The sequence below is a fragment of the Lutjanus erythropterus genome, chromosome 22, assembly GCF_056507025.1.
Source record: "Lutjanus erythropterus isolate fLutEry1 chromosome 22, fLutEry1.hap2, whole genome shotgun sequence".
NCBI lineage: Eukaryota > Metazoa > Chordata > Actinopteri > Lutjaniformes > Lutjanidae > Lutjanus > Lutjanus erythropterus.
The window spans coordinates 8,949,264-8,976,347 of NC_139338.1; the positions used below are offsets into that span (position 1 = coordinate 8,949,264).

The 27,084-nt window shown below is 41.1% G+C and overlaps 1 protein-coding gene across 1 annotated transcript in view; it reads left to right on the top strand.

Moving 5' to 3' along the window:
• Window positions 1-27,084, top strand: part of camk1da (calcium/calmodulin-dependent protein kinase 1Da) — a 64,848-nt gene that overhangs the window by 4,074 nt on the left and 33,690 nt on the right. Inside the window, exons 3-4 of the mRNA XM_084711503.1 lie at window positions 19,804-19,894; window positions 24,291-24,422. Coding sequence (XP_084567629.1) covers window positions 19,804-19,894; window positions 24,291-24,422 — 223 coding nt within the window. The remainder of the gene's footprint in view (window positions 1-19,803; window positions 19,895-24,290; window positions 24,423-27,084) is intronic.

Consider the following 27,084-nt stretch of genomic DNA (forward strand, 5'->3'; position numbering starts at 1 on the left):
TCGGATCAGCGCTCTATTTTAAGCCTCTCGGCGACCACATCCAGCTTATAATGGCCCCATGCTGAAAGCCTGTTGTCTCTGCGCGGTTTGTGACACACATGGCTCCATCATCCGACTGCCGTGTACACGCTGGTGTGTTGCTCTTCATGTGTGTAAACACTGCCACGTGTTTGATAACGATTCAGACATTAAAAAAAATCATTTTCTGAGTGTAAGTTCAGCCATGTTTCCATGTTATAATAACAAACACTGCAGAGATTTGACATTTATAACACTTTTTTTCTTGTAACCTTTCACTTTGTCACTTTATTACAGTAGCATTTACCTCATGCTGTACCATAAAAAGTCAGATTTCTCTGAAGCTTGGCATTATGCATCAAAAACACTTCATACTTGCCATTTTTGTCTAGGGCAACTTGCCCTGATCTCCCACTGTGACTCAGTTTTTATCAGTCATGGAAGCACGACAAAATGTTTCCTCGTGATCTATTAAATGACAACTCAAAAAAAAGTTCAAGATGGTGACGGAGAGCACATACACCTAAACAAGACACAACGACTCGGCATGGTCTGCAGATAAGGCACATGAACTTTGCAGGGACACACAATAAATGCAGGTGCTGTGGGGCAGCTGAGGAAACAGGACACTCGATGGTAATGCTCCTGAGTGGAGGATTTGGTTGCGGGGCCTGTTGTGCAATCCTAAAGGGTCTCGACAACAACATCTGCTGTTCGAGGGGGAAATCAGGGCCACTGCCTGCTGGGAGACAAATGTTGTTGTTATGATGAAGTTAGCGGTTGGGAGGGTGACCATATTTTGGTGATCAAGGACGACAGGGTGCTGGGGGGGTCAGAAGAGTTGCAGCGACGTGAGCGGTGTTGTTTACTGTTTTCCTGCAGGCTATTGGCCTCTCAAAACATCATTAGAAGTCAACAGAAGACATTATGTGGTAATTTGTGCCTAAATAAATTTGTTGCAGCTCTGCTCTCAGCAGAGAGGACCAACACTGTGTATGAATACGTGCTCTGGTCATCTAACATGTTTTAAAGTCAGACAAGAAAAAATTGTATGATTTATGTATTTGTGTATAAATTTGTTGCAAAATGCTTTAGGAGTAAAAACTTAAAGCTGCACTCACCAATTTTTTTATGTTAACAATAGAAAAATTGCCTTGTATCTTCTAAAAAGTATAACTTGTGATAACAACCCCACAGAGAATTATCACACCATTTTGCAGGTCTATGAAGAGTTTTAAGTGCACCTTTAATGTTTTGGTTGAATCCCATCGTTCTTGTCAGCTTTGTTTACAGTCGCAGTTGCCATTTTCAGTGAAGATGCTCTGATAAACCCCCTGGTAAACCACCTGCCCAGCACTAAACAGCAGACAGACAAAGTTAGCAAGTTGCTAGTGAACATTACATCATTTAAGGGCTAAACAGCACAATATTTTCCTCAGGTATCGGAGACCAAAACAGAGCTAAAAGGAGAGTGAATATTACACTTCAATTCAACAGGTGACCAGGGACGTGAATTCAAATGTAGCTCTGTGTCTATTAAGCAACAGTGTGCTACCACATTCTTCTTAACAACTTGATAAAGTCATATTATGTCAGTGTTGTATTTATACCTCGCTCTGAGTATTTCTCAATTTTCAAATTATCAGCAATAAATGGTAAAGTTCAGAGAAAAACATCCCTGTGTTTTATTTACTGATAGTTAAACAGTCATGAGCAACTTGCATAAGATTCTGCTTCAAAAGCTGCTAAGTCTTGATCGGTGCATGCAAATAAATGTAATCACCTTTTTCCAACTGAGCCCCGCCCATTTCAAAACAGCTGCAAGAGCACAGACAAAACAACAGACAATGACCAGTAACAGTTTTAACTTTTATTGTGTGCTCATGTAGTAGTTAGGTACTTGTAGTAAGAAGCTAACTGAGAAAATACACATATGGATATGAAAAACAAAAAATGTGTATAGTCTAGAAAAAAATAATCCCTCCCAATCTGATTTACTAGAAGTGTGTGATGGTGGTTGTATCAGACCCTGCCCTCTGCCTGTGTTTTCTTGTAGTTTGCTGTGTTTAGGACGTTTTTGGGCTTCAGCCTGTTCGGCAGTGGTGTGTAGCCCCCAGCCGATATGGCAGGCAGGTTTTGATGCCACGACCAACGGTGGCATTGCTGCATTCATGCTAAATCCAGTGTTGTATGGAGGTGTGGGTGTGTTTCTTTGTGTTTTAGAACATAGCTGCTGTGAAACAATCAGAAAATAACATTTGATTTAACTGACTTGCCTCTTTGGTCTTGCTAACGCTGCTATCACTTCATTCGCTCTCTACTTCTCTTGTTCATTGGTCCGAAAATATGAATAGATTTTTATTAGCTGCTTTTGAGAAATGCAATTGCCAGGGAATCTGGGGATTCACACTGAGGTCATGTCCTCAGCTTTTATTTCTGGGACTGGAGGGATTCAGTGACCTGAGTGTGTCCTGACAGTGTGAAGAGGGCTTTGAAACAGCACTTAAACGGTCATAAACTTGATAAAAAAGAAAAATATGACAGAACAGTTGAATGAATGAATAAATGTTTTGCGTTAATTTACGGTGGCTTGTGATGTTTTTGTTGGATTGTGTTACGCTGGGGGAAATTAGACTTCTTAGATTCCTCCTCCTTAAATCCTGGCGACAGCCCTGGTAACCAGGCTTTCTTGGATACCAATGTTGTGTATTTTGGCAAAAGAAGAAAATAAAAGCAGCGAGACACAAACAATGTCAACTCAAGCCTGAAAGTGAAAGCGAAGGGATCGTCTCCTTGTAGCAATAACGCCTGTGGCCAGGAGTGAAATGTTACTGAGACAGAGCAGACCCTGTATCTTGAATAAATCAAGATTAAATATCTGTCAGCGAGTGTTGTGGTTACCCTCAGGGAAATGCTTTCAGACTGCACTGTGTGTTGGAATTACATTGCTTGTAGTTTTTCTTACAGCTTCTATGCATTACCAGTATATCCTGTTAGAACCACTCAAACAGAGCCAACGTTCAGCCGGCAAACCATAACAGTGATTAGCTTAAGTGTCACACAATATAACTCATCTTGGTTTTGGGTCGATGCTTAATTCATTCTCAGATTTCCCACAATTGATTTCAAGACAGCACATGTATACAGTAACTTTTTTTTTCTATTCCCACCACATAAAAAAGAAAACTGTATATCCAATAATTCAACATTGAGCAAGGCGGACAGAAAAAAAGAAAAAAAATTGTTTAGATAATGTTTTAGATTCTCATTTTTAATATTTATTTGAAAGAAAACCAAACAGTTTCCAGTCGACAGGCTTTTGTGCAGAGTGCAGCCTGTACCTGAACAGAAAGGCAAGTCAGAAAGGAGCTTAGCATATTTTCCCTCGAGGCTCTGCTGCTTCTGACAGTGGCAGTGCAAAATATAACAAAATACCAGAGCAGAGGAGGAGGAGGAGGAGGCAGAAGAAGAAGAAGAAGAAGAAGAAGGAGAAGAGATAACGGAGTGGGAAAGAGGAATTGTAATGAAAAGCAATGAGGGTGGGGAATACAAGTACATATAAGCCTAAGGGGCTGGCCTCGGGGCCCGCTAGAGGTGTCCTGTTTCACCACTAAAGGATAAATATGTTGGAAATGATTTTTCAATCAGCTTTCCTCTTCCTTCCACCACCATCTGCAGTCACCAGAAATTCATTAAGATTTTGCTTGGAAAGAACTCTGTTCGTGTTCATGTAAAATGGAGAATCTGATAGATGCTTTCAATCTGCACGATGATGATTTGATAAGCCGATGCAGTCTTTAGGCTCACCTGAGAAATGACTGAGGATGTGGGGCAGTGTTTAGAATCCAGAGTGAATCATCAATCAGACAGTTTCAGTCTGGGTCTGTCTCCGTCTCTCTCTCTCTGTAAGGTTTTGTCCTCTGCAGGAATAAGAAGATCTGAGCTTTATTGTCTTTCTGTCTTTCTTCTCATCTCCTGTTGAGCTGGAGAACAGGTTGCACGGCTGCGATTGATTTTCAGAGACAAGGAAACTTTGCAAAAAGTGATAAATTCAAACCAGTTTGGCGATGAACAAAAATGTGGCCCCCTCCCATAATGCACTCTTTTGGCCAATAGAACCAGCAGCCTCCTGTTAGTTTGATTTTCCTGACCGTGATGTATGTGAAGGTTCCCTGTTAGAAGAGATGCACACTGATGTTCTGCTATCAGCAAGACTGTGTCTTGTGAGATACAAAAACATCATCTTTTACTCCTGAACCAGGGAAGACAGGGGCCCCACTGCTTCGCGCTGCCACTCTGATGGCAATCTCAAATTGTCTCACTCAGCCGAGAAAACATTCATCACAAGCGAACGGAGCGTTGCACTGGGTTCAGTTTAGTGTCTTTGTCTCTGCAACACATGTTCATAAATTAGTGATGTTCAGCCTCTGAAGCTTGAAACAGTTCACTGGTTTACAATACTGAGGAGGCTAAGCTAAGAAAGCAATAGCCCAAGTGACGATGCCGCGATTGGAAGAAACACACTAGGAAAGAAAGACTGTCACCATTGTAACTGAGCATCTTGACATGAGATGCATATTGAGATGTAAGATCAGTAGCAACAGTTTCTTTTTTTTTTCTTCTCCCACATGTCAACAACAGAACTTCACCAGCAACTCCTTCCTTATGGTAACTCTGACTCAAATACAGAAGACTTTTGAATCACAGTGTTACGATGCTAGAGAGCTCAGTGGCCAGAGGAAGGCATGCCTTCTTAGCGACTCATCATGACAAAAAAAACAATGCAAACCGTAAAGTAACAAACAAATAAGACTACTCTGATAGGAAAGGGGTGACTACCATTAATGTCAACTCATATTCAGTCAGCCTCCCCCATGGCCAACAGTGCTGTTGAGCAATGTTATGCTTAGTGCATCCACTACTAGCAAAAAGCTACTATCAGTTAATTGTATTTTCCTGTAATTGGTGGGTTTAAATCAGGGCACAAAACTAGCACCAATCAAATGCTGGTAAATGTGCCAGTGGCTGATATATTTGCTTTACTCACCAGCCAAAAAAGCAATGGTAATCTACTGAGTGGCTGGTGAAATTTGAACATTCACTTGCCATTTGGCCAGTGGACAAAAACGTTAATTTTGCACCCTGGTTTGAATTGATCACAGCCAGTAATCAACCCCTGATAAGGCAACAAATGACTGTAGCCTGTGCCAATGTGGAAGCTGCTCAGCCTTTAAACTATTCTGTTCTGAAATTGGCTTTGCGATTAAATAAAGAACCTTAGCGTACCACTTTTGTATGATCTCCACAGGATGGATGGAATCAAATGAAATTCATCATTTAGGCCTTGTAAAAATCTTCAAAACATCAAATTGTTAATTGGAAACCCAAGTGTGTGGTTTTATACAATTGTAAAGCTTAAGTTTACTATATTTTAGCATGCAGTCAGCCCTACAGGATCTTCTGGACATAGTTCTTGGCAAAACCTAGAGGCACTTAACACATGAATGTACACAAATGATTATTGTGTGGGTTTACAAGCGAGATTATACTGCCGTCGGACTGTTTACTTCCGCCTACAACCTGGATTTGTAAATGGGCTACAACGGGATGATTAATTAATAATAAAGTGACCATGAGTCTAATACACTTGAAATATACTGCAGTTTATTTCTGTGGAAGGGCCCAAAATTAGCTTATCAGTAACAGTTTATACTAGTTTAAATACATGTTTAGACTGTGTGATCTAGTTGGTGGTATTGACCAATGGATGAGACATTTGTCTTTCAGTTTAATCACAGAGACATTTTTATTTGCTAACAACTCACCTCCCTCTTGTCTTCACTTAACATCTTGTTCACCATGAGAACCATTCTGGGGCTGTATCCTATAGCAATCAGATTGCTGAGATTAGTTGTAGCGTAACAAAATGTACCCAAATAATATTTGGCAGGCACGCAGCAGGTTGCCGTGGTAACAGCTAGCTGTTGCCCATCAGATTGTGAATGATCGCTGCCGTTAATGGAAGCAGCGCCACAGCAGCTCCACTGCTAGCCAGCACACACACTCTGTCTTCTGGACAGGTAATTTAGGGCAGACTGCACACACACAAACACACACAGAGGAAACACACACTCAAAGGAACACAGAACGAGGCTGACACACACACACACACACACACACACACACACACACACACACACACACACACACACACTCACACACACACACACACACACACACACATATATATAAACACATATACATGAGCCAAGTCACAAAAGCATAACCCACGGACACATGCAGTATCTGAAAATGTCAGAGAACATACACACTCACTCGTATTTATGTTAATCCGTTTTTTGTTTAAAACACAAAAACTAGCACACCTACATGTGGGTACACACACTTTCTGCTCTGCATTATACTTCACAAGAGTGACAACCACATACACACACACTCTTCTGCACCTTGGAGGCTTTTTCTGTATTATAGCAGACCTACTTTCCCAGAGTCCCACTACTGTACTTAGATCTGGGTGTTTATGTGTGTGTGTGGCTGTTTATCTGGCGCAGCTTGGCCCAGTTACACTCAAGTCGTCCTTGAGCAGAACACAATGCTACACAACACACACACACACACAGATCTTGAAGTGCCAAAGTTTTAAACTGTCTCACTCTGTTACCCGCTTTAAGGAGAACGAGGGGGAGGTTGCATTGCAGTTAAAGTCATTTGTATGCAAAACCTGCATCACCGTTTGGTCACACCCAGCTGTGTCTGTGTGTTGATGATGTGTGTGTGAGAAAATGTTGCATGCGTCATCAGTCTAGTCAGAGCGGCACTGTAATGTAGCGGTACTGTCTAGCTTTCAGTCATGTTTTTGAAAGCCACTTGAGGTCCACACACTACAGAACATGCAGTCACAGCTCCATAACAGATGTGCTTTTATCATTTAATTTGTATGTTGAGGAGATGACATCATTGTGACATAATAGTAGATCATCATCATTTTGTTTCCAGTGGGGAAAACCATCTGTACCTCTTGGATAATGCACAATGGCTTTTTCTGATATTACCCTGATTGGTTGAAAGAGGGTTCATTGTCTCTCACAGCTGTGAGAAAATACAGACCAGGACTTAATAGTTCAGATCAGATCTCTGGTTGGATTGAGGTGGGAAAACATGCATGTCATATGCCTCTCTGTCCCATGTTTAATCATGTCTGTTGATTCTTTTGGTTCTGTATTTTTTGATAACTCCTAGACTCTAATTTACACAAACCTCAGTTAGATAAAGAATCAATGAGTCAGGCAGATTAGGCTAACATATTCGTATGAGGTTTGGGTAAGTTAGAGTCTAAGGCCCTGACCATTTTATCAACTGTTATTAAGAATTTTGGCTTTGACTTGGCACCGAAGCAGTAGTTCCTGTGTCATCCATAGTCCAAAGATCACCAAATTCACTTAACAGTTCTTCTAAAACTCACTAATTATGAAACTTCTCATGATCAGGTGCAGTGACTTCCTGCCTGGTGTCTCAAATGGGTGCCTGACATCATCACAGTGACCACAAGACCTCATGAAATAGTTCAAGCACTTACCCTCCCCGTAAAACCACTAATTGTTGTTTTTACACAGAACAGAAATGCAAAGCCTATTTTTTCTGAGTAACCTGGTTTCTTGAGTGTATTAATGTACTGAATATGTCAGATACTGCTCAGTAATTCTTGATGAAGCTCTAAAAGATACTAGCTCCTGGTTGAGTCATTGAGTCTGCATCATTTAAGTTTACGTCATGTCACTGAGCTCCATTTTCAGGTTAATATTACGTTCACATTTCAGTCATAGCTGTCCTACCCATCATAAGCTGGTTTGTCCAGCTGTTAGTGGGTACCGTTCACTCTCAGTTGTCTTAAGGCCCGCCGCACCCTGAGCAACCTTCTACTTCTGTTTACACACCTCCCTTGTTGCGTTTGTGTGTCTTAAACGTTGCTATTGTGACGTTAACAGTGATTAAATAAATTTGTGATCTATTGAACAGAGCCAAGATAAAGCTTCCTGAATAACTGTTATGCTCACCGCAGTCGTGTTAACACCTGTTCTCTTGTGTGTCACTGTGACTGGGTGTGACGGCAGTATATTTGGTTAGGTTTGTACGTGTGTGAAAGAGATGTCCGCTGGGAAAGTTAATACATAGTTTCATCAGAAGGGAAGACAAGTACAAGCATGTCTGTGGATCTGCATGTTCATAATCGAAATTCTAGTGAGCTGACATTGCATGGCTCCAAAGAACCTGCGGCGACTGCAAGACAGCATCACCTTTAAATATTTGCAATAGGCCTGCTCACGCTCATGCAACCAATACAACAGCAGCAGTTTTATCATACACATCTAAAGCAAACATGGAAGTCTCAAGCATGGAGAAAGATTTGCTTGTTAATTACTAATTTCTATGTGTAACAACCAGGCTGGAAACAAAGAGCTACATAGAACAGCTTTTTGTTTGAGCCCTTCAGAATTATGTTATAATTCTTTTAACAGATGCCGAGGCTACAATTAGACAGTGTTTGGTCCTCCGCAATATAAAATTGCAAAGAAAATAGAAAAGATTCAGAACAGCGACTTCTTTCCTTTCATGAATGTTACTGTGCCACTGTCCACTATGCATTTCAGTTCAACCAGAGACACTTAAATCAAGGAACTGTCCATTTATAATAAACAGTTACACAGTTAGTTTTGTTGAAAAGGCTCTGCTTTTTTAAAGAATATGAGCAGCAACCAAGGGTCTGCTGGGAGAACTATCTTTCTTTGAAGGGTATTTTCCAACCTGGTCCCTATTTTCCCATGTTTTTTTTTTGTGTTCAAGTGACTAATGGGGACAACAATTTTTGAAATTGGTCCAGTATTTTGGGAGAGCGCTCCAGCCAGCAGAAGCAAAACTAAGCGTCAGCGTAATCCCTACGGGCAACTGCACACCAACAGTGGAAGTTCACCAAAAGTGTTTGTTTTTTTCCAGTGACAGGCTCAGATTGTTATTCTGAGTGTCTGACAGCAGAAATAAACCTTTAAGAGCAAGATATGTTTTGTTTAACCAGAAACAGCTATTTTATTTCTCTTGCTAAACTCCCTTTGCAAAACTGAGAAATAAAATGAAACTCACCAAAAACCTCTTGGCTTATCGGCTCATTGTTTCATCAATCACAAAATAAACCCTTAAGTCACGGGCAACTGCACACCATCAATGTCAGTCACCCAAAAGTGTTTGTGTTTTTTTTTTCCACTGACAGATGTGAAAATATCTGGAGGTCAGACATCAGAGCAGCAGCAGGGAGAAACGACATGTACAGCCAGAATATTTTCACATTTAGCGCAGTGAATAAATGGTTTATTTTGACCAGACCAGAGTTGGTGATTATTGGAACAGTGGAAAGATGAGCCAAGATGTTTTGGTGAGGGTTTTTTTGTTGTTTTGTTTGGATTCCAGTACCTCAGAGCCATCCGAGATAACAGCAATTAGCAGTTAGTTACTTACTTTAGCTAGGCTAGCCCCAGGGTGCTGGGAGCCAAACACAGCAAGAACACTACTTGGGTAATGTAGCCAAACTGGCCTCTGTTAGTCTCAGAGGCTGTTTCAGCCCTGGTCCAGCCATGTTCAGTGGGAGCTCCCAGTCCAGGACCACTCTCCCTCCTAGCATTGCCATTACCATGGACCACCATAGCTGCATGGTGGAAGGGCTGTACCACACATTTAGCGCTATTGGCTACTGGAAACGCCAGTCAGCATGTCCCTCCCGAGCCTGGAGGGAACACGCAAGAAAAGCCCTCCGCTAGCCATTTCACGGGACCTTTAAAGGACTAGGCGGCCATCTGTCACGCTACATTGGCCAGCAGAGGAGCCAGAGGAAATCAATATGTTGGCCTCCTGCCTCTGAGGCAGACTCCACTCTGTTAAGATAACAGGAACGGAAACATAATGAAAGGGCACCATCTTAAGTAAATACAGTGATGTTTACCCACAGTGTCTGATACATATGGATGAAATCCCCAAGAACCCAACACTTCTTCTACAGCTTTTCAAATGACTAGGCACATAAACATCAAGTATTAACTCACAGGTAAATATGGCCACACAGGAACAAAATGTTATCATAGAAATCTGATTTTTTTTTTTATGTTAAAATCCTACACTACTGGTAACTAACTAATATACACAAGCTCTTCGTGCGTGACCTCTTCTTTCAGGCTGGCTATCATGAGAGAGTCTTTCCTCCTCTCTCCTGACAAATCCATTTTACTGCTTTCATCACTACTTCAACACCAAGTATTAGAGCTGAGAACCTCCGACATGTCCTTTGACATATAAGGTCATGTCTTTTTATCTCCAGGCTTGGAAAAAAAAATGAGAGTACGGAAATGATATTTCTTCCTGTCTCTCTTTCTCCCCCATCTGCCATTCCAATTCTGCCCCCTCTCCTCCTGTCTGTGTGTCCCTCGGTATGCCTCTTCCGCTCACCGTGGTTCTTGTTAGAATGACTGTTTTGTGTTGCTGTCAGTGCAGTGAGCCTTGTACCATTTTACCACAGTTGACGGTATTGTGAGCCACCCATTGTCTGTGTGTGTGTGTGTGTGTGTGTGTGTGTGTGTGTGTGTGTGTGTGTGTGTGTGTGTGTGTGTGTGTGTGTGTGTGTGTGTGTGTGTGTGTAAGTGGTGAGGGGAATCTCCAAGGTCGCAGGAGACAAATTGCAGAGTCACCTGCTCTGTCATCAAAAGAGCTTTCTCACTGTGGCAGTTTATTAAAATGATGCTCTTTTTATTGTAGATTTCAGGACATTCTGAAATGGTGCATTTGTATAAAGAAACAAAACAGTTTGCGAAATCAAGCCAATTTTTAATTTGTTTACAGTGTTCTCACAATGCTAAATATTCATCCATCCAACCCTTCTGTGACACCTCCCACTTATACGCCGTCTGCTAGCACAGCAACTCTAGCTGTTTGTGCTGGAGCAACTGTTTCTGCTTGTCTATGTGAAAACATAATATTGCACATCGGTAACATTACAACACAAAACGGCCAAAAAAAGACTGCTGTGCTGTGCGCTTTGGGAGGAGTGAGTCAAGACACTGAGCATCCCTCATGAGCTTCTCTGCTAGCTATTTCCACCAGCCACAGTGCACTTTTTACATAACCAGAGCACCATCAGTATGGCAAAAAAAAGTGATAGTCAGCTGTTTCTATTTGATGTTTCTTTCAGTTATTCTTTAAACCTGCATTAATTGATCTTTTTGGTCCTGTGGAGACAGCGCAGGTCATAAACTTAACATTATTACTGTATAAATATTTATTATTTTATTATTGGTTAATGCTAGATATGCATAGTCTGCATTCATTTTGTCCATATTTGTTAACGTTTTCTGAAAGCTTACGCATATGTAGGTATGGAGGCAGTGTAATAGCATAGCCAATGGTTCAAGCAAGACACGACGTTCAAGAAGTTCATGTCACAGTGTATTTAATATCCACACAGACTATCACAGTCTACAACGCTGCCTCTGTTTTTCCTTATTCTCAAAAGGTACATTATTAGGGCTGCAACTAATGATTACTTTTATTATCCATCAATCTGACGATCATTTTCTTGATTTATCAATTAGTTGTTTAGTCCAGAAAATGGTGGAAAATGTTGATCAAAGTTTCCCTTGTCTAAGGTGACAAATGTCAAATGTCTTGTTTTGCCCACAACCCAAAGATATTCAGTTTAACTGTAATAGAACACAAAGGAAACCAGAAAACATTTTTCATTCTTAGAAATGGCTCAAAACGATGAACTGATTATCAAAATAGTTGGCAGTTTGATTTAATATTTGATTAATAATTGATTAATCACAGCTCTATGCATTATAACAATCTCCTTGACCATCGCTATATTTGTTGTTATCAGAAACTTTTCTTTGACTCTTCTTCCTCTTCTGGGTGAACTTTCGATTAAGAGCAGTGCCCTCTAGTGGATATGTTGCCTAACATCCATACCAGCGTAAAGGATGTATGGAAGTATGTGGTTCAGTGGTGGTTACATTGTTTGTTATCCTGGAAGTCATAGCAACAAGTACATATTGATACTGCAGCATTGAATGAAATGACGTTCACAGAGGCAGATGATACAATCAGTGCAAGTCCTCCTGTTGTGCACACTTCTACATCCTGACATTTACAACAAGTGTGACAATAACAAATTGGTCTCGGTGTTGACCCTGTTCTGCTGGGTCACACAGGCTAATTTTTTATTGTTCCTGTGAGTCATGGTGGGTTGTCATCATTTATCATGTTTTTTTTTCCCTTTTCTCATGTTGTCTTCAACACGTTGCTCCTCGTTGTAATCTTAAAAAAGAACACCCACTGCTCTCATTATTCCCTCCTTGCATGCTCTCACAACCTGGTCTACATTTTCAGATTGATCACACACACACACACACACACACACACACACACACACACACACAAATGTATGAATCACGCACACAAAAGTATGAATCACGCACAAATGACCCTCAACACACATGCAGTCTCACACACAACATTGGATTGCCCAGAGTCCATTCAGGTTCATGCACACAGGGCTGGATCTGTTTCCATGGTGATTAATGTAAACAGAAGGGAAGTCTCCTGACATCCCCGTAGTGGTCAGGGCTGTTGCCATGGCAAATCCATACCTCAGAAGCTGCGTTTTGTATGTGCCTCTGCATGTATGTCCATGTCTGTGTGATGTGAACATATAAAACAGACAGGAAGCATCATCATTCTTTCTTTCTTTCCTGTGCAGTCACTCCCTTTTCCACTGAATTATACACACAAACACCTGCACACAAACTCGCTCTCTCTTAAGCCACTACTGAATTCTGGGTCTCTTGGGAAATGTGGTCCATCCGGGTTTGTGGTATGTTAGAAACACAATTTTGCCAAGATGTCTCAGAATGATTGACTAAAACACATTAAATTAGAACCATTTTCAAATGACAAAGCACTGAAGGAAAAAGAAAATACTGATACTGCCAAAGGAAAACATTGTTCAAATAGCATAGTACAACATTAACAGTACTGACAGTTACTCTGGAAAACAAACATACACTGTGTTTTTTCCTGCTAAATGAAAAATACCCTTTTAACTCTTTTAGATTATAACCCTGGTCATATTGTGCTCCTATTTAACAATACATACCAAAAAATACAGACATCAATTTCTTTGTATTCTTTGTAATCCAATCACGTTTTCTTCCTGTGAAACAAAGTATAACATGTGCTTACACAGGCTTGAACCAACCAATTTCAACCAGTCCATCCATCCATCAATCAGTCTTCAACTTTTAACTGCACAAAGCTACAATTCTTTAGTTAGCTAGTTAGCTTAGTACATCAAGTTATGACACATTGACTTTTCAACACTCAAATTCAGCCAAATGCGTCCAAATATTATGTCCCTGTTGACCTTCCTGTTTCACTTAGAAATACATCATGATATGAACGCTAGATACTCTCGAAATGCTGTCTTACTTGTGTTTATTGGTTGATTTGCAAATGCTAACAAGATGTTGAAAATGGCAAACATTTCACCCGCTAATAATGAGCATATTAGCATTTGGTTGATTAGGATGCTGCCTCCTTGGCGCTTTCTGTTGGAGGTTTTTCATGCATGTGCAACTGGGAAGAGATCATAGGGTAGAACCAGAATGCGCTGGAGGGATTACATGTTTCATTTGGCCTGGTAATGCCTCAGAAGTCCCCAAGAGGAGCTGGAAAACAATGGTGAGGATTAGCACATCTGGAATACCCTGTTTAGACTACCGCCACTGCAGCCCAGCCCCAGATAAGCAGAAGAAAATGGATAGACAGCTTTGGCATCTTTTCTGTGGAAAAAGTCTAACCCGTGAATCTGATATCTTGCACTTAAGGCCCAGATAACAGTTTATTTTGTCTGTGATTTGGAACTATCCATTGCCCAGATAAGCATCAGGTTCCATTTGATGAATCTCCACTTTGGTTTCTTCTGAATTATGGTTTGGAATCATGATGTGTATCTCACTTCTTGTGTATTCACAGCTGAGCTCTTGAATGTTTGTCCTCAGTGGCATCAGATAGTGTCCTGAAGTGATCTCACCCTGCATGCATTGGTTCATGTTTTTCTGTTAATGTTTAATTTGGTCCTACAGAGCTCTGCATGCATGTCCCATCTGTTGTGGTATTGCTGGTGGAGTGGAGCCCATTCTTCACACCCATATGGACAATGGGTTGGATTACAATGTCTTGAGCTTTTAGACCAAATGCTGGTTGACGTGTCTGTTTTGTGGATTTTTGTCTTAATTGTAGATTAGACTGTGCAGGCATTTTCTTTCAGCACTCTCACTCTTGTCTTCATCTTCCGCTGTCAGAGACACATTGAGAATATAGACTATAATTGGCACTTAATTGCTGCCGTGGCAACAGTGCTATTTAAGCCTACGCACTCCGCAACAAAGGCATATAGCGCATGCACACACACACTCCCAATAAAAAGAGGAAGGAAGATACACAAGGAAGGAGGCTCTTAGCTCTCTTTACCTCATTTCACTCCAAGTGTTTACGTTTCTTTATGGAGAGTAGTTATGAGAATGAGGTTTTGCTGAATACTCTGAGCTGTGTGTGGGTGTGCACGCACTCCTGTGTGTGTGACAACAGTCCTGTTTTTCTGCTCCATTGCATTTACACAGCAGCCGTAATAAAATCCTTCCCCATCACGCCTTGCCTCCCGTTGCCATAGTGATTCAAATCAGCGGCTTTCCACCTGCAGGTCAGAAAGCTGCAACAGGTCCTGAGATCATTTTGAAGGGGTCTTGAGATGACAGTTTAATTTACATGTTGTTGCTGATGATGTCATGGCCTCATCTGAATTTTATTCCAATTTAAAAAACATGAACAACTGACCAATTACAACTCAATGAGTGTTCAATATTGTTTCTCATCTCAAAGGATCTCCTCAACTTCCATGTTCAATTTAAAGGAAACCTCCACTTTATGACAACTTAGTTTTTATTCTTTGGTGTGCCGGTCATCACTTCTCATTAACATTGTGATAGTGGACAAAATAATTGCTGACAAATTGCATGGGACATGATGACATGGTTAGAAATCCAAAGTAACAAACATGAGCAATCAGACAGCCATGTAAGCAAACAGACAGTTTTAACAGATAAGCTACCGCTGTATTTGGAGGCAAAACTGAAAGTGAACACGCCCACGATGTTGCACCAGAAAACCACATGTATGCACAACTACAGTATTGCAAGGATGGCAGTTTGCTTGAAACATGTATGGTCATGTTGCTGCTCATGTTTGTTGCCCCGATCTATCGTCTTTTGTGCTGGATCCGTTTGGATCTTGATCTGGTGAGCTGAACGAGGCTCCAACACTGCTGAGGTCATGCCGGTGCACCAAACCACTCGGCCTGCTGGGTATTGGAAGATGCTTCAGATGGCATGTTTCTGTCTGAGAGCCAAATGGCTTGTGCCCAGAACTGACGCAGGAGCTCTTTTTTTTTCCAACAAACTGCATCACCATTATTCTTTCTTCCCGTCTTTCAGTTTTCTCCCTGCTTTGGGTTTCCTTGTATCTTTTTCTCATTTACAGCCTATCAGATACCTCTACATGTGTGTGTGTGTGTTTGAGGAACTGGCCTATCATTTCATTGGCATCGAGACAATGACACGCATATTCAAGCAGAACTACTTTGTATTCAAAGCACACGAAAATAATGGTGCATGTGTGTTAATGTGCGTGTGTGCGTGGTCTGCACAGTGATGACGATAGTTTGGTGCTGGATAATTGTCCTTGTCCATGCTCTGTCATTATCAGGCCTTCTGCCGTGTGTGTGTGTGTCTGTGTCTGTGTATGAGCAGGATCCATTCAGAGGCAACCACTTCTGCTTTGATTAAACTACTAATTATTGATCGGGCAGGAGCCGACCTACCGAGCTGACATTATCCCTCTCTGCATGTGTGTGTGTTGTTTTGTGTGTTTGTGTGTGTTTGAGCCAGAATGCTAGCTTGTTCTAGCTGCCTTTTTATGTAACACTTCTTGTCATTTAGCTCCTGTTCTCATCTCTTAAATCAATGTTTTTTTTAGTCTTTCCTTAATTTTTTTTTTTTTTTTTTTTTTTTTTTGTAATGTTGTTCATACCCAGGTGTATTTAAAGTTCAGATCAATGTTATTATACAGCCACAATGAAACTTGCAAAATTTAGGTTAGATTCTGCAAACAAAACCCCCTCAGTAAGGAAGAAGCAAAGAGGAAGCTGTTAAAATCGCAGCGTAAAGGAGATGCAGGAGCAGTGTTCCCCACTGAATAACAGGGAGTTAACAAAGGCCTTCAGATTAGATTGTGCAGGGAGGAAGAGTGTTTCATTTTGCACTTAATGAATTAATACAATTACTGTGCACCATTAATGCCATTTCACAGCCTCAATTTATGTCAACTTCGGAGTACCTGAGCACTTTCCAAGCCTACAGGAGGGCATTAATTGACTCTCTGGTGCTGTCGAGGATTAATGTCTACATCACTGACTCACTACTCTTGTTTAATGACTCTGTTTATATAGATTTGTTAGTGCTGGTGTGAAATCATGCTATGGACAAAAATGTTAGGTTGTCTTTATTTACCAAATGTAAACATTTTCAACATTTTTGTCAAAGCTTCAGTCACACCTCCAGTCTGAGATAGCAGATGAAACACAATCCTGGTCAGCCAGTTTGACCACACAGATTAGTTAAAGGTTTATTTGATGGTAAGACACTGCACATTTGTTTATAACACTACAATTTTCTGACACAGAACTGCCCTTCCTATTGTAGATTTCTTGTTTCACCACAACATCCAACATGGTGGACAGCAGTCCCTCACTTTGGTCCTGACCAAAGTGCCTCAATATTCATGGTTCCCAGACAGTGTATCCCACTGTAATGTGTTTGGTGAATGTGTTCAGTACTTTGGTTTATGATCAAATACCTGCAAAGTTAACAACATTCCCATCAGCCTTAGCTGTATTTTGTAATTAATGCTAAATATCAAATATTTGCATGTTGAACATGTTAGGTAGTATTCCTGCTCAACACCTCCATGTTAGCATTGTCACTGTGAGCATGTTAGCATCCCAATTTTATCATTTACTTCCCTAAGTCAAGTCTCACAGAGCCACTAGCCTGGCTGTAGGCTGTTATGCCTCATTTACACTGTATGGTACGGCACGACTTGCTTTGATTCACTTGAAACCATTCTGTTTTTGTTCTCCAGTGGAAAGAGTTGTGGATAGTACCTGGTACTTTTTTGTGTCAACTCACTCAAGGTTCAAAGCGAGCTGAGCCAATACCAAACACTGATCAGAGAATCATTGCCTGCAAAACACGGAGCAACCAGCGATGAGTCGTCTCACTGTCTGGGCTTTTTTTTCAGCAGTATTTTATCTTGCTGTTGTCAACCTTTTCTGAAACAAAGTTTGTCTCCTTGCTGTGACAAACAGCCACACATTGACACAAGAGCACCAACCCTTCAATATCCTCCAGCAGTAAGTTGTCACTCCGGCAGTAAATGTACAGTACAGGTTACAGTGTGTCGGTTAAGAAATGCTGCAGACATTCAATATCAAGAAAAGTCTTATCCCTACAAACTAGCATTTGATGTCAACACTGATGACGGTAATGAGCCCAACCCTGCGGTAGGCATCACATGACGTTGATTTTGTGGCATCCGGTTATCATCACAGTTTTACCTGGTACCAGAAGTGAGTCGAGTCAAGCTGAGCTGTACCATGCAGTGGAAACGACGCTTAAGTCTTGTTTCCATTGCATTAGTAAGCTAATTAGTTCAGCCAGTAAAATAATTAGGGGCAGGAACATGTTTTCTTGTTGTTCAAGCAAAGTTCAAGATAAACAGTCTTTGTTCTAAGCACACCCAGGCTTGTCTTTTTTTTCCCACTTTGGCCTTTTAGCCTCTGCTATAATGGATTTTTCAGTGTATGATTGTTTCACGGTGACCCTCAGAAACAAGCTCCTGCCCTTTGACTCAGAAAGGTTGACACGAAAACTTGTTAATGTTAACCACCGCTGTGCAAGATTGCTGAAACACTTTCAAGCACCATATTATACTGCAGCAGCTGGAAATAGTGCCAGGTCATTTTAAAGGCATACACCAAATAAAATCACTGTTCTTTTAGCAGTTTTACTTTGGTTCCAGGTGGATTTTTGCTTCCAGTTAAAGACAGAAGAATTTTGATGACTGAACATTTTTTAGGCTGAATGTATTTTCAGCTTGACATTGAGAAACACTGATGGCTGCTGTCAGTCTCCATGTTAAATGTGTCACTGTCACCTTGTCAGCCTATTCTAGTCTCTCCTTTTCTATCTCCGTCTTAAAATGCATGTGTGCGTGCCTGTGTGTGTGTGTGTGTATCGCTGTTGGGTATGTGCTTGATGGAGACACACACACATTCACACACTGTTGCTGCCAATACATCTCCTCCTCTCGACGCACTGACAGAGGCAGTGGAGCTCGGCTGACACAATTACACAGGTTCATACGGGAGGAAATGCAATCATTGTTGCCGCGGGTAACGGCAAGCGGGGACTGCCAGCTAGTCAACCCCCGACACACGCAAACACTCACACACACACAGCTCAGCTTGTGAACTCAGCTGCCAGATGTTATACAAGCCCCCTTCTTCCAATCAAATGAACCCCACAGGTCCTTCAGTGTGTGTGTGTGTGTGTTTGTGTGTGTGTGTGTGTGTGTGTGTGTGTGTTTGTGTGTGTGTAACCAAATGCATTTATGGTTGACAAAATGTGAAGTGGACCATGCTGTTTCTGCTGTTGTGGCTGGTGTGTGTGTTTGTACCTGCAGCAGCTTATTTATCAGGTCCATTCAGCCTCCATTCACACAAATGACACACACAGGCACACACACACATGCAAACACACACACACACACACACACACACACACACACATACACACACAATCTCCCTTTCTCCCTCTCTTGACCTTTTTCCTCATTTCAGTACAGTTCTTTTTTTTCCTTCCCACCATTCAGACATGAGCATGAATGAACAGTCTGTGCGTGTGTTTGTGTGTGTAAATGCAAATGATGTACAAATGTTATCTTTACTGATGTGGTAATCAATTTTTGTTGCTCTGGGTTGCGTTATCATAATTGCTAACTGGAGATCATACAGTCACATCAGTGTTGATCAGTGCATCATCTTTTTCTTATAACCTGTTGTGATTGTTACAGGATGGGTTCCAATCAGAGCTGCAGTTTATGAGGGTGACAAGTTAAAAGGGGAAAAAAGTAACATGAAGCGTAGGATTGGGCGATATGTTAAAGTTTTCCAACCGACCACTGTCAGCCCATCCATCAGCGATTTGCGATGTCTTCAACCTGCCCCATCACCTCCTCCTCTTGAGTCTCAGCTGGGAGATGTGCGCAAGCTGCACATTCATGTAACAGTTGCTCCATACGTTCACTTACACCCAATAAACAAAGTAAACTCAAGAAATTAAATATTCTCACACCTATTCTCCTCAAAATGTTCTCCACAAGCTTAATTGGTTAATTAACTCCTTGTTAAACACACTTAATACAAACTTGACAGAAAGACCAACAATCCAGCAATCACCAACTCTGGTGTGGTCAAGTTAAATGCTTAATTCACCGCGTGAAAAGAGTGCTAAGAGTCTAACTCTGCAGGCTGTTTATCTCTCACTCCCCATTCAGCTCAGCGCTCTCATGGTCCGGCTGAGTGGGTGTGTACTGTGCTGCTGGATGAGAGCGCGGCGCAGAGCAGCGGCTGTCACTCTCCAGACCAGTACATTGGCAAAATAATTTGACAAATATCCACCCAAATATTGGCCAAAAAAAAACAGCCAGTGATGGATTCAGCCCATCATCAATAAGTGATACATTCGTTCAGTTGCACAACCCTAATAAAGTGGTGTTGAGATGCCACAAGCCTTAAGTAAATCATGAGATCTGCATATTGCACACTCTGCTTCATTCACTAAATGAAAATTATTTTGCCACACAACTCAACTTATATTTTAGAATGAAGAGTTATTGGAAGAAACTGCTGCAAGTCCAGTTATATTACTCCAGTAACTCCAGTTCAAGGTCGGCCAAATCTCAATCTACCACTGTGTAGAAATGTGAATGAGCCTTGATGAGGGCTACAAATCCTAGGATCTTTCCAGTTTATCAGGAAACATGAAGAGGAAAGGAAACCAGATTTTGACATTATCGAGCCACTTTGAAGTTACAACAGCGTGGCTTTGTAGTAAAATAATTTCGGTACTTGCACACATTTTTTTAGCTTAATAACTACAAACAGCTGCCTGTTGTGGGTGATAACAACGCCATAAGATGGAACGCCAGTGAGACGGAACCAAAATCGCAAAACTCTGAGCTGCAAAACCAAAAACCATGAGCCAAAAGATGCTTAAATGTTCAGTAGAGCTGAGGGGAAGTGCAGTTCACTTTGAATGTATCACCATAAACTCTCTCTCTTTAACACAACACATTGTCATTCCAATATTATTATAAAAATATGGACTATTGTGGTTTTTAACAGTTGTTCCTCTGTTTCATAATGTATTATTGCTGAATAATTTCACACCTTCAATTAAAACCCTGGATTTATGAACAAAATCACAACACAAAAAGCAAATGCAGCTGCAATCTGCCCACCTGCCCACATGATTAATAAGAACTACAGCTGTGCAAATCTAAGAGTGACTGTGTGCCAGAATTGCTAATACTATTGGTAGAGAGAGAGTTAAAGCTAACTAGTTTCTAATGCATTGAGATTGTTTTTTTTTCAGCAGTTACACCAGTGTAGCAGTGTAATCATTTTATAGTGACTGAGGAGGATCATCACAGTGAACTCACATTGTTATGATACTGATTCAGACATAATGTGTTTGTTCCCCACTATTATAATTGTGGGATTATTGGGATTATGCGGGACGGGAGTTAAGTGCAGATTAAAGCTGAGTTCACATACCATCGGTTGGGTAGATGACACTACCCAAACACACACACACACACTGGCCCAGAGTGTGTGATAGAGGGATTGAGAGCTTATGCTACAGTACGTATGTCTTTTTTCCAGTAGATGCCTATTCATTCATATCCAGTCTCTTGACAAATGAAAAGCTCTTTGTGTGTGTGTGTGTGTGTGTGTGTGTGTGTGTGTGTGTGTGTGTGTGTGTGTGTGTGTGTGCGCGCGCGCGTGTGTGTAGGTGAGACAACAATACAACTAGCACCGCCCACTTGTTTTGTCTGGTTTTGACGTCACTGACACTCACAACAGCCATTATCAGTACAAGCAGGTGTCTGTGGTGTGCGTGCATGTGTGAGGAAATTCAAGTGATCTGATTGGTCGCCGGATGGTCCACCTTGATCGCCAGGGGCAACCGGTACTATGATCACTTGTCACTGTAAAAGATGCATGGAACGTGAGGTGAGAGACAAAGAGAGAACGGCGGAGGGAGAGGAGGGGGGAGTGAAGGTGAGAAGAAGAACGAGATTCTTGCTGAGAGGCGTGAGAAAAACACCGAGAGCAGGCGCCGCAGGAAAGGCAGCAGCAGACCGTTTGCTCCGCATGTTTACTGCTGTGACGGTACGCTGGAGTTCGGCCTTGTGGCAGATGGTTGGCTTGTCAAATGTGCTTCGCTCTGAAGGGCTTTAGGGCCTTCCGCACAGCAGCACTCCCATATTGATGTGATAAAGGGGCTCATTCACAACAACCATGAATGAAAACCTCAGCAAGCAAGAGAAGGAAGGTGTCTAAAGGTTTAGTTTGGTTGTCAACTGTATTAAAGGCAACCTGATGTGAAATTCATGTTGAAACCAGACAGGTGTGTAACATAGAGAGATGAAAATGAATTCATAAATGGAGTCTTGACTGATTTACATCTAAAGCCCTGACAGATATTAGAATGAAATGTTTAAGCAACGTTTTAGCAAAGTCGGTCGAGCAATCTTAAAAACATACACCATTTTTACACCAAGATAATGCTTTTAAAAAGTGTCTGCGTGTTTAGCTCTTGGTACTTTTGTAGCTTCTGACCAAATATTTCCTGATTGTGCCGCTTCATAATAAAAGCTTTTAGATAACAAAATAATGGGGGACTTTTATTGTGAAAAATTTATCTGAAGTAAAATGTTTATCTGTCATTCAGCTGCTCGACTAAAGACGAGTACCTCCTCAGTAAAAACTGTGAAGCGGGTAGTCGCACAGTGGCCACAGAGTCCCACTGAAAAAGGAGCAAAAGTATTGCAAAAGTTAGTGAGGGAGGTTGCAACTCTTAATTGCCTCCACCAAATATTGGTTTGGTTTTAAAATTATGGATAGTACTTGGTCCTTTTTTTGACAATGCTAACATGCTGATTTTTAGGTGTGATGCTTACTGTGGTGGCCATTCTAGTTTCGCTTGTTGCATACTAACACATGATAATTCACAACAGATGGACTGTTGTCCACCTATCATGCCTTACATGACAATTGGAAAAATTTAATTATGACCTGCTGATAGCACTAAACTACATTTAGCAAGAATACCATTATCACACAGTCCAGTAGAGCTGCTAGCATGACTGTAGACTGTTTTTGGTACCTGAAAATGGATCACATGTTCAGTGTGTCAGAATCTTTACCAGACACCATAGTAACCCTCATCTCCATCATGCATTTTAGCTTCTTTAAGCTAATTGTTTTTGTTTTATAGCCCACAACAACAGACAGTGAAGTTAGAAGCTAGCTCATGAACATGATGGACCATTAAGCAGCTAAAGAGCCAAATATACACCCCAGGAGTTTGAGACAAAAATGGAGCTGTAAGGAAAGTGAATATTTGACTTACATTGAGCAGATGGCCAAAGACATGACTTTGAATGAATGCTAATATTGTTTTTGTGCTTTTGTGTTAGCATTTCCTTTGCCCTCAAGCAGACAAAAGTAAGTTTGCCTACAAAAGCGTGTTTTATGAGGAGATTTAAAAGATGATACTGATTCAGCTAGCCCTATTTCCACAGGCAGGTCATTCTACAACGTTGTTGCCCTGAATTCACAGTTTATGTCCCTCTCTAGCTCTAAGCCTGAATTCCAGACAAGAAAAAAGGCCTCTGGCTGTAGATTTCAAGCCACGTACAAGCTCATATGAGCAAGCAGCCGGGCCATGAGGCACATTAAAAGAGCCTTCTTGTGGTCTTAAATTCAATATCATTGTGCATTTAGCGTGTCTCAGAGCGTTATAAATATGGATTTGTGTCAGCTGCAGGTTACCTGAATGTTGTACAGGAAGAGACGACAGAGGAGGAGAAAGAAGGAGGGAAGAGAAACAGAGAGAAGAGATAAGGATAGAGAGATGTTTACTCTAATGTCACGTCGGTGAAACTGAAGGGAGATCGACGCAGGAGTCAACACACGGTTCAGGCAGATTAACTCGCAATAGGCTAATCTTCATTCATCGCACTGCTTGTCTTCCTGACGCACACACACACATACACACACACTCATACAAGAACTGAACGACACGACTGAATATAAATTTCCAAGTGTTTGGCCTAATGTTGGTGCCTTGATTATTATTGAGGATCATCAATTTTTATGATGCAAGAAATAAAATTTTGAAATTATTTTTAAGCGCAGCAGTCGTTCTAAGTGAATAAATAGGAAGATTGCTAATGTTCTAATGTTACACTTGGCAGATCCAATCACATAACCATTGCAGTGCAATTTTCTGCATGTTAAGATGATCAGATACCTGCTGTTAATGGGATCTCAAAGGCAAAATAACTGAATTCATGGTCTTAAATCTGACTCTGTTTTTCATTTAGGAGAAAAGGGTTTTCCTTTTGTTTGTTATGTTTAATCTACAGCAATGGCACTGAAAATATGAGTCTCAGTTCTCTGAAATGCAAGGGTTTAAATGGGACACTCCATGACATCACATCACTCTATTACACAAGTTTTATAATATCTTTTGTGAGGGCTTTTTAAAACTGAGAAAGTAAGGAAAAGACCAGGGTTATTTAGCGTGACACTGAAAACTTATAACAGAAAACCTGCGTTAAAACTAGTGACAGGTGTTATCCGGAAAAGCTGCGCAATTCTCAAGATTTTTTCTGAAAGATGAAAGGTTACCCTGTCCAGTAAATGATCTGCTTGTGACTCACGTGACATTTTTCTTTTTATGTGTTGACAGTGGGGCATTTTCCGAGGTGGTCCTCGCCCAGGAGAGGCTGACCGGCCGGATGTTTGCGGTGAAGTGCATCCCCAAAAAGGCTCTGAAGGGGAAGGAGAGCAGCATCGAGAACGAGATCGCCGTGCTGAGGAGGTGAGCGCTGTTAGACAAACACACACACATACACGCACTCGTAAGACTCCTAATTCCTGGTTACCGGGGCAACTGTGCATCTCCTCTCTCTTCGACGCACGCCCCTCCTCCCCACAACCTCCCCCCCTCCACCCCCAGGTCACGATCCACAGCCCACCTACCGCACACACGCATCACGACTGAAACTTATGTCTGTCTGAGCACAAAACAGCTGCACAGTGTTAACCACAGGATTCCTGCTGTGAATTCTGTTTGGATTCTGAGCTCTTTGTTTAAGTTTAAAGCACATGTAAATGATCCAGTCTATGGAAAGGAAAAGGACCAGATTGTAATGTCAGGATACTAATGAGATGATTGGCTGATTTAGCTGATTTTGAAAGAATTGAAACCATCTTGTTGGGAACAAAAAAAGAAAAAATGATTGATGAACATTTAGAATACAAAGAGGTTTCTCCCCAGATAGAGCTCTTGTTGTCTCCTGTACTGGGAACACTTTCAAAAGAAAAAAACAACAAGGACTCGTACGCACAAGCATGTAACCACACAATTACACAGAAGTGGCTCCTCTGTGCTGCGAAAATACAGATGTATTGTGCCATTAAATACATTGAATTTGTTAATTTGGCTGTTCTGTGTAACATTAGAGAAAATGAGAATTGCCTCCAGTAATGAAGGAGAGATTCAGACATTCATTTAGACAAATGGGTGTCATTAGCGTAAACAAATGAGAGAATAAGTGAGCAGACTGGCAGTCTCTACCAGCCTGTACGCAGTGAGACACCAGGTTGGTTTTGGAGGGGAAAAAAATACACCCATAGACAGTAGAATAATTTGACTGAGCTTCCTGGTGTGAGAAGTGAAGCCGCCCTGGAAGTGTCTTCTTTCTAATGACCAGCAGGGGGCGAGTCTTATGAGAAACTGAGCCTAATTTTCACCTGATTTATGACTTCAGTAAACAATTTCCTAATGAGTTTATGATCTCAGTCTATAGTTTCAAATCTTCTTCAAAACAGCATGATGTTCATTTTGTAAATTATGGTTCCGTTTAGATGATAAAGCAGCGTATACGTGACACACAGGGCTCACAAAACTCAGATCAGCTGTGAAACTGCCAAACTAGATGGTAATGATCAAATATGGATCAAAATTCTGTTTAGGGCTGCAGTCAACCAAAGAAAATCTTGGTCGACTGAAATTCTACCCACTCGTCAACCAGTCAGTCGGTCGATGGGAAAAAATGCACATTATCAGTTAAAAGAGCTACAGTGCACAGAGTGACTCTACTTGACAGCCTGAACTGGGGCTAATCAAAGTCACACAGTGCTGCCAAGCACATGAATTCCTGTGGTTTGACCCTTCCTTTTTCACAGAGCTTTATCGTTCCCTTCCTTCCATGTCTATCATGTAAATTTACACTGAAGAGCAACATACACACATACGCATTACACACACACACACCAACAACGAGGGTCACAAAGGTGTTGATGTGTAAACAAAGCTCAGTGCTCACAGAAAGCAACATGAAACAACAGTTATAGCATCCAGTCGGCTTCATTATTTAGTTGGCTTCAAACAAGGCTTAACAGTCAAACAATTTCTCTTAACTGTCACCCAATACTGCACAAACAATTCAACATCACCACAACCTGTGTTGCCGCATTAGCAACATGTTAGTGCCAAATTCAACAGGATAACCCACAGAGTAAGCAGTAAACCACAATAAAACATGGCAAAGCCTTCGGCTTTCCAGTTTGAAGTCAGGTCAGGAGGTATTGGTATTTATCCATCATTGAGCTTGAAACGTTACCAGCAGGTGCTCGGTGAGAAAGCGGTCAGGCGGAGTAAAATCCACTCACACGTTAAATAAACTTTTTATCCTCTCAGCTCTTCTGAGGCTCAGGGCCGATGTAGAGATTTGTGCTGCTTCTCTGACATTGTGTCAAATAGTTTGGAGACAGTAATTGTTCAGTAAATAGCCTGTTGCTCAGAAATAAAATACATCAGGTCTGCTTATGTTCTGCCCCCAAACAGTAATGGATTACGAAGCTTCTCATCAAATCAGGACCTTCCACAGCAAACAGAGCTAGAGCTCTATTGTTGTAAAGAACAGTAGGAGAACCAATAGGTTTTGTGATATTTGGTCTTAATTTGATGGACTACAAACACTAATAATACCACCTGTATTACAGTAAGTAGAGGTCAAGAGCTTCATCCTGATAGTTGGCACTGCTTCTTCATTTCCCATGGTGCCAAATTTCCAGGGAGTGTCTCAGCCCAAGAGCTGAAAATAGCCGGTGTGTAAACCACTGATCTCATTAGTTTACAGAAACTGAATAAAGATATTACTTAAATGATTCTACTGTGATGGTCACTCACACAGATTCTGATAAAATTATTTTTCCACTAAGGAAAATTGTTGTTGCCAAGCATTGTCTTCTTTCATCCTCACATTGTCTTATAGGTAATTTTTCATTATTTATTTAAGATGTTCAAGGCCATTCAACAACTAGTCTGATGCTTTTTTGTTTACAAAGAAATTCTTCCGCCTTTTGCTGATTTAAAGGTCCAGTCTATACAATATATACAGGGATCTATTGACAAAATATGGCATAAATGTAATATAATATTCAGAAGTATGTTTTCATTATTTTATAATCATCTG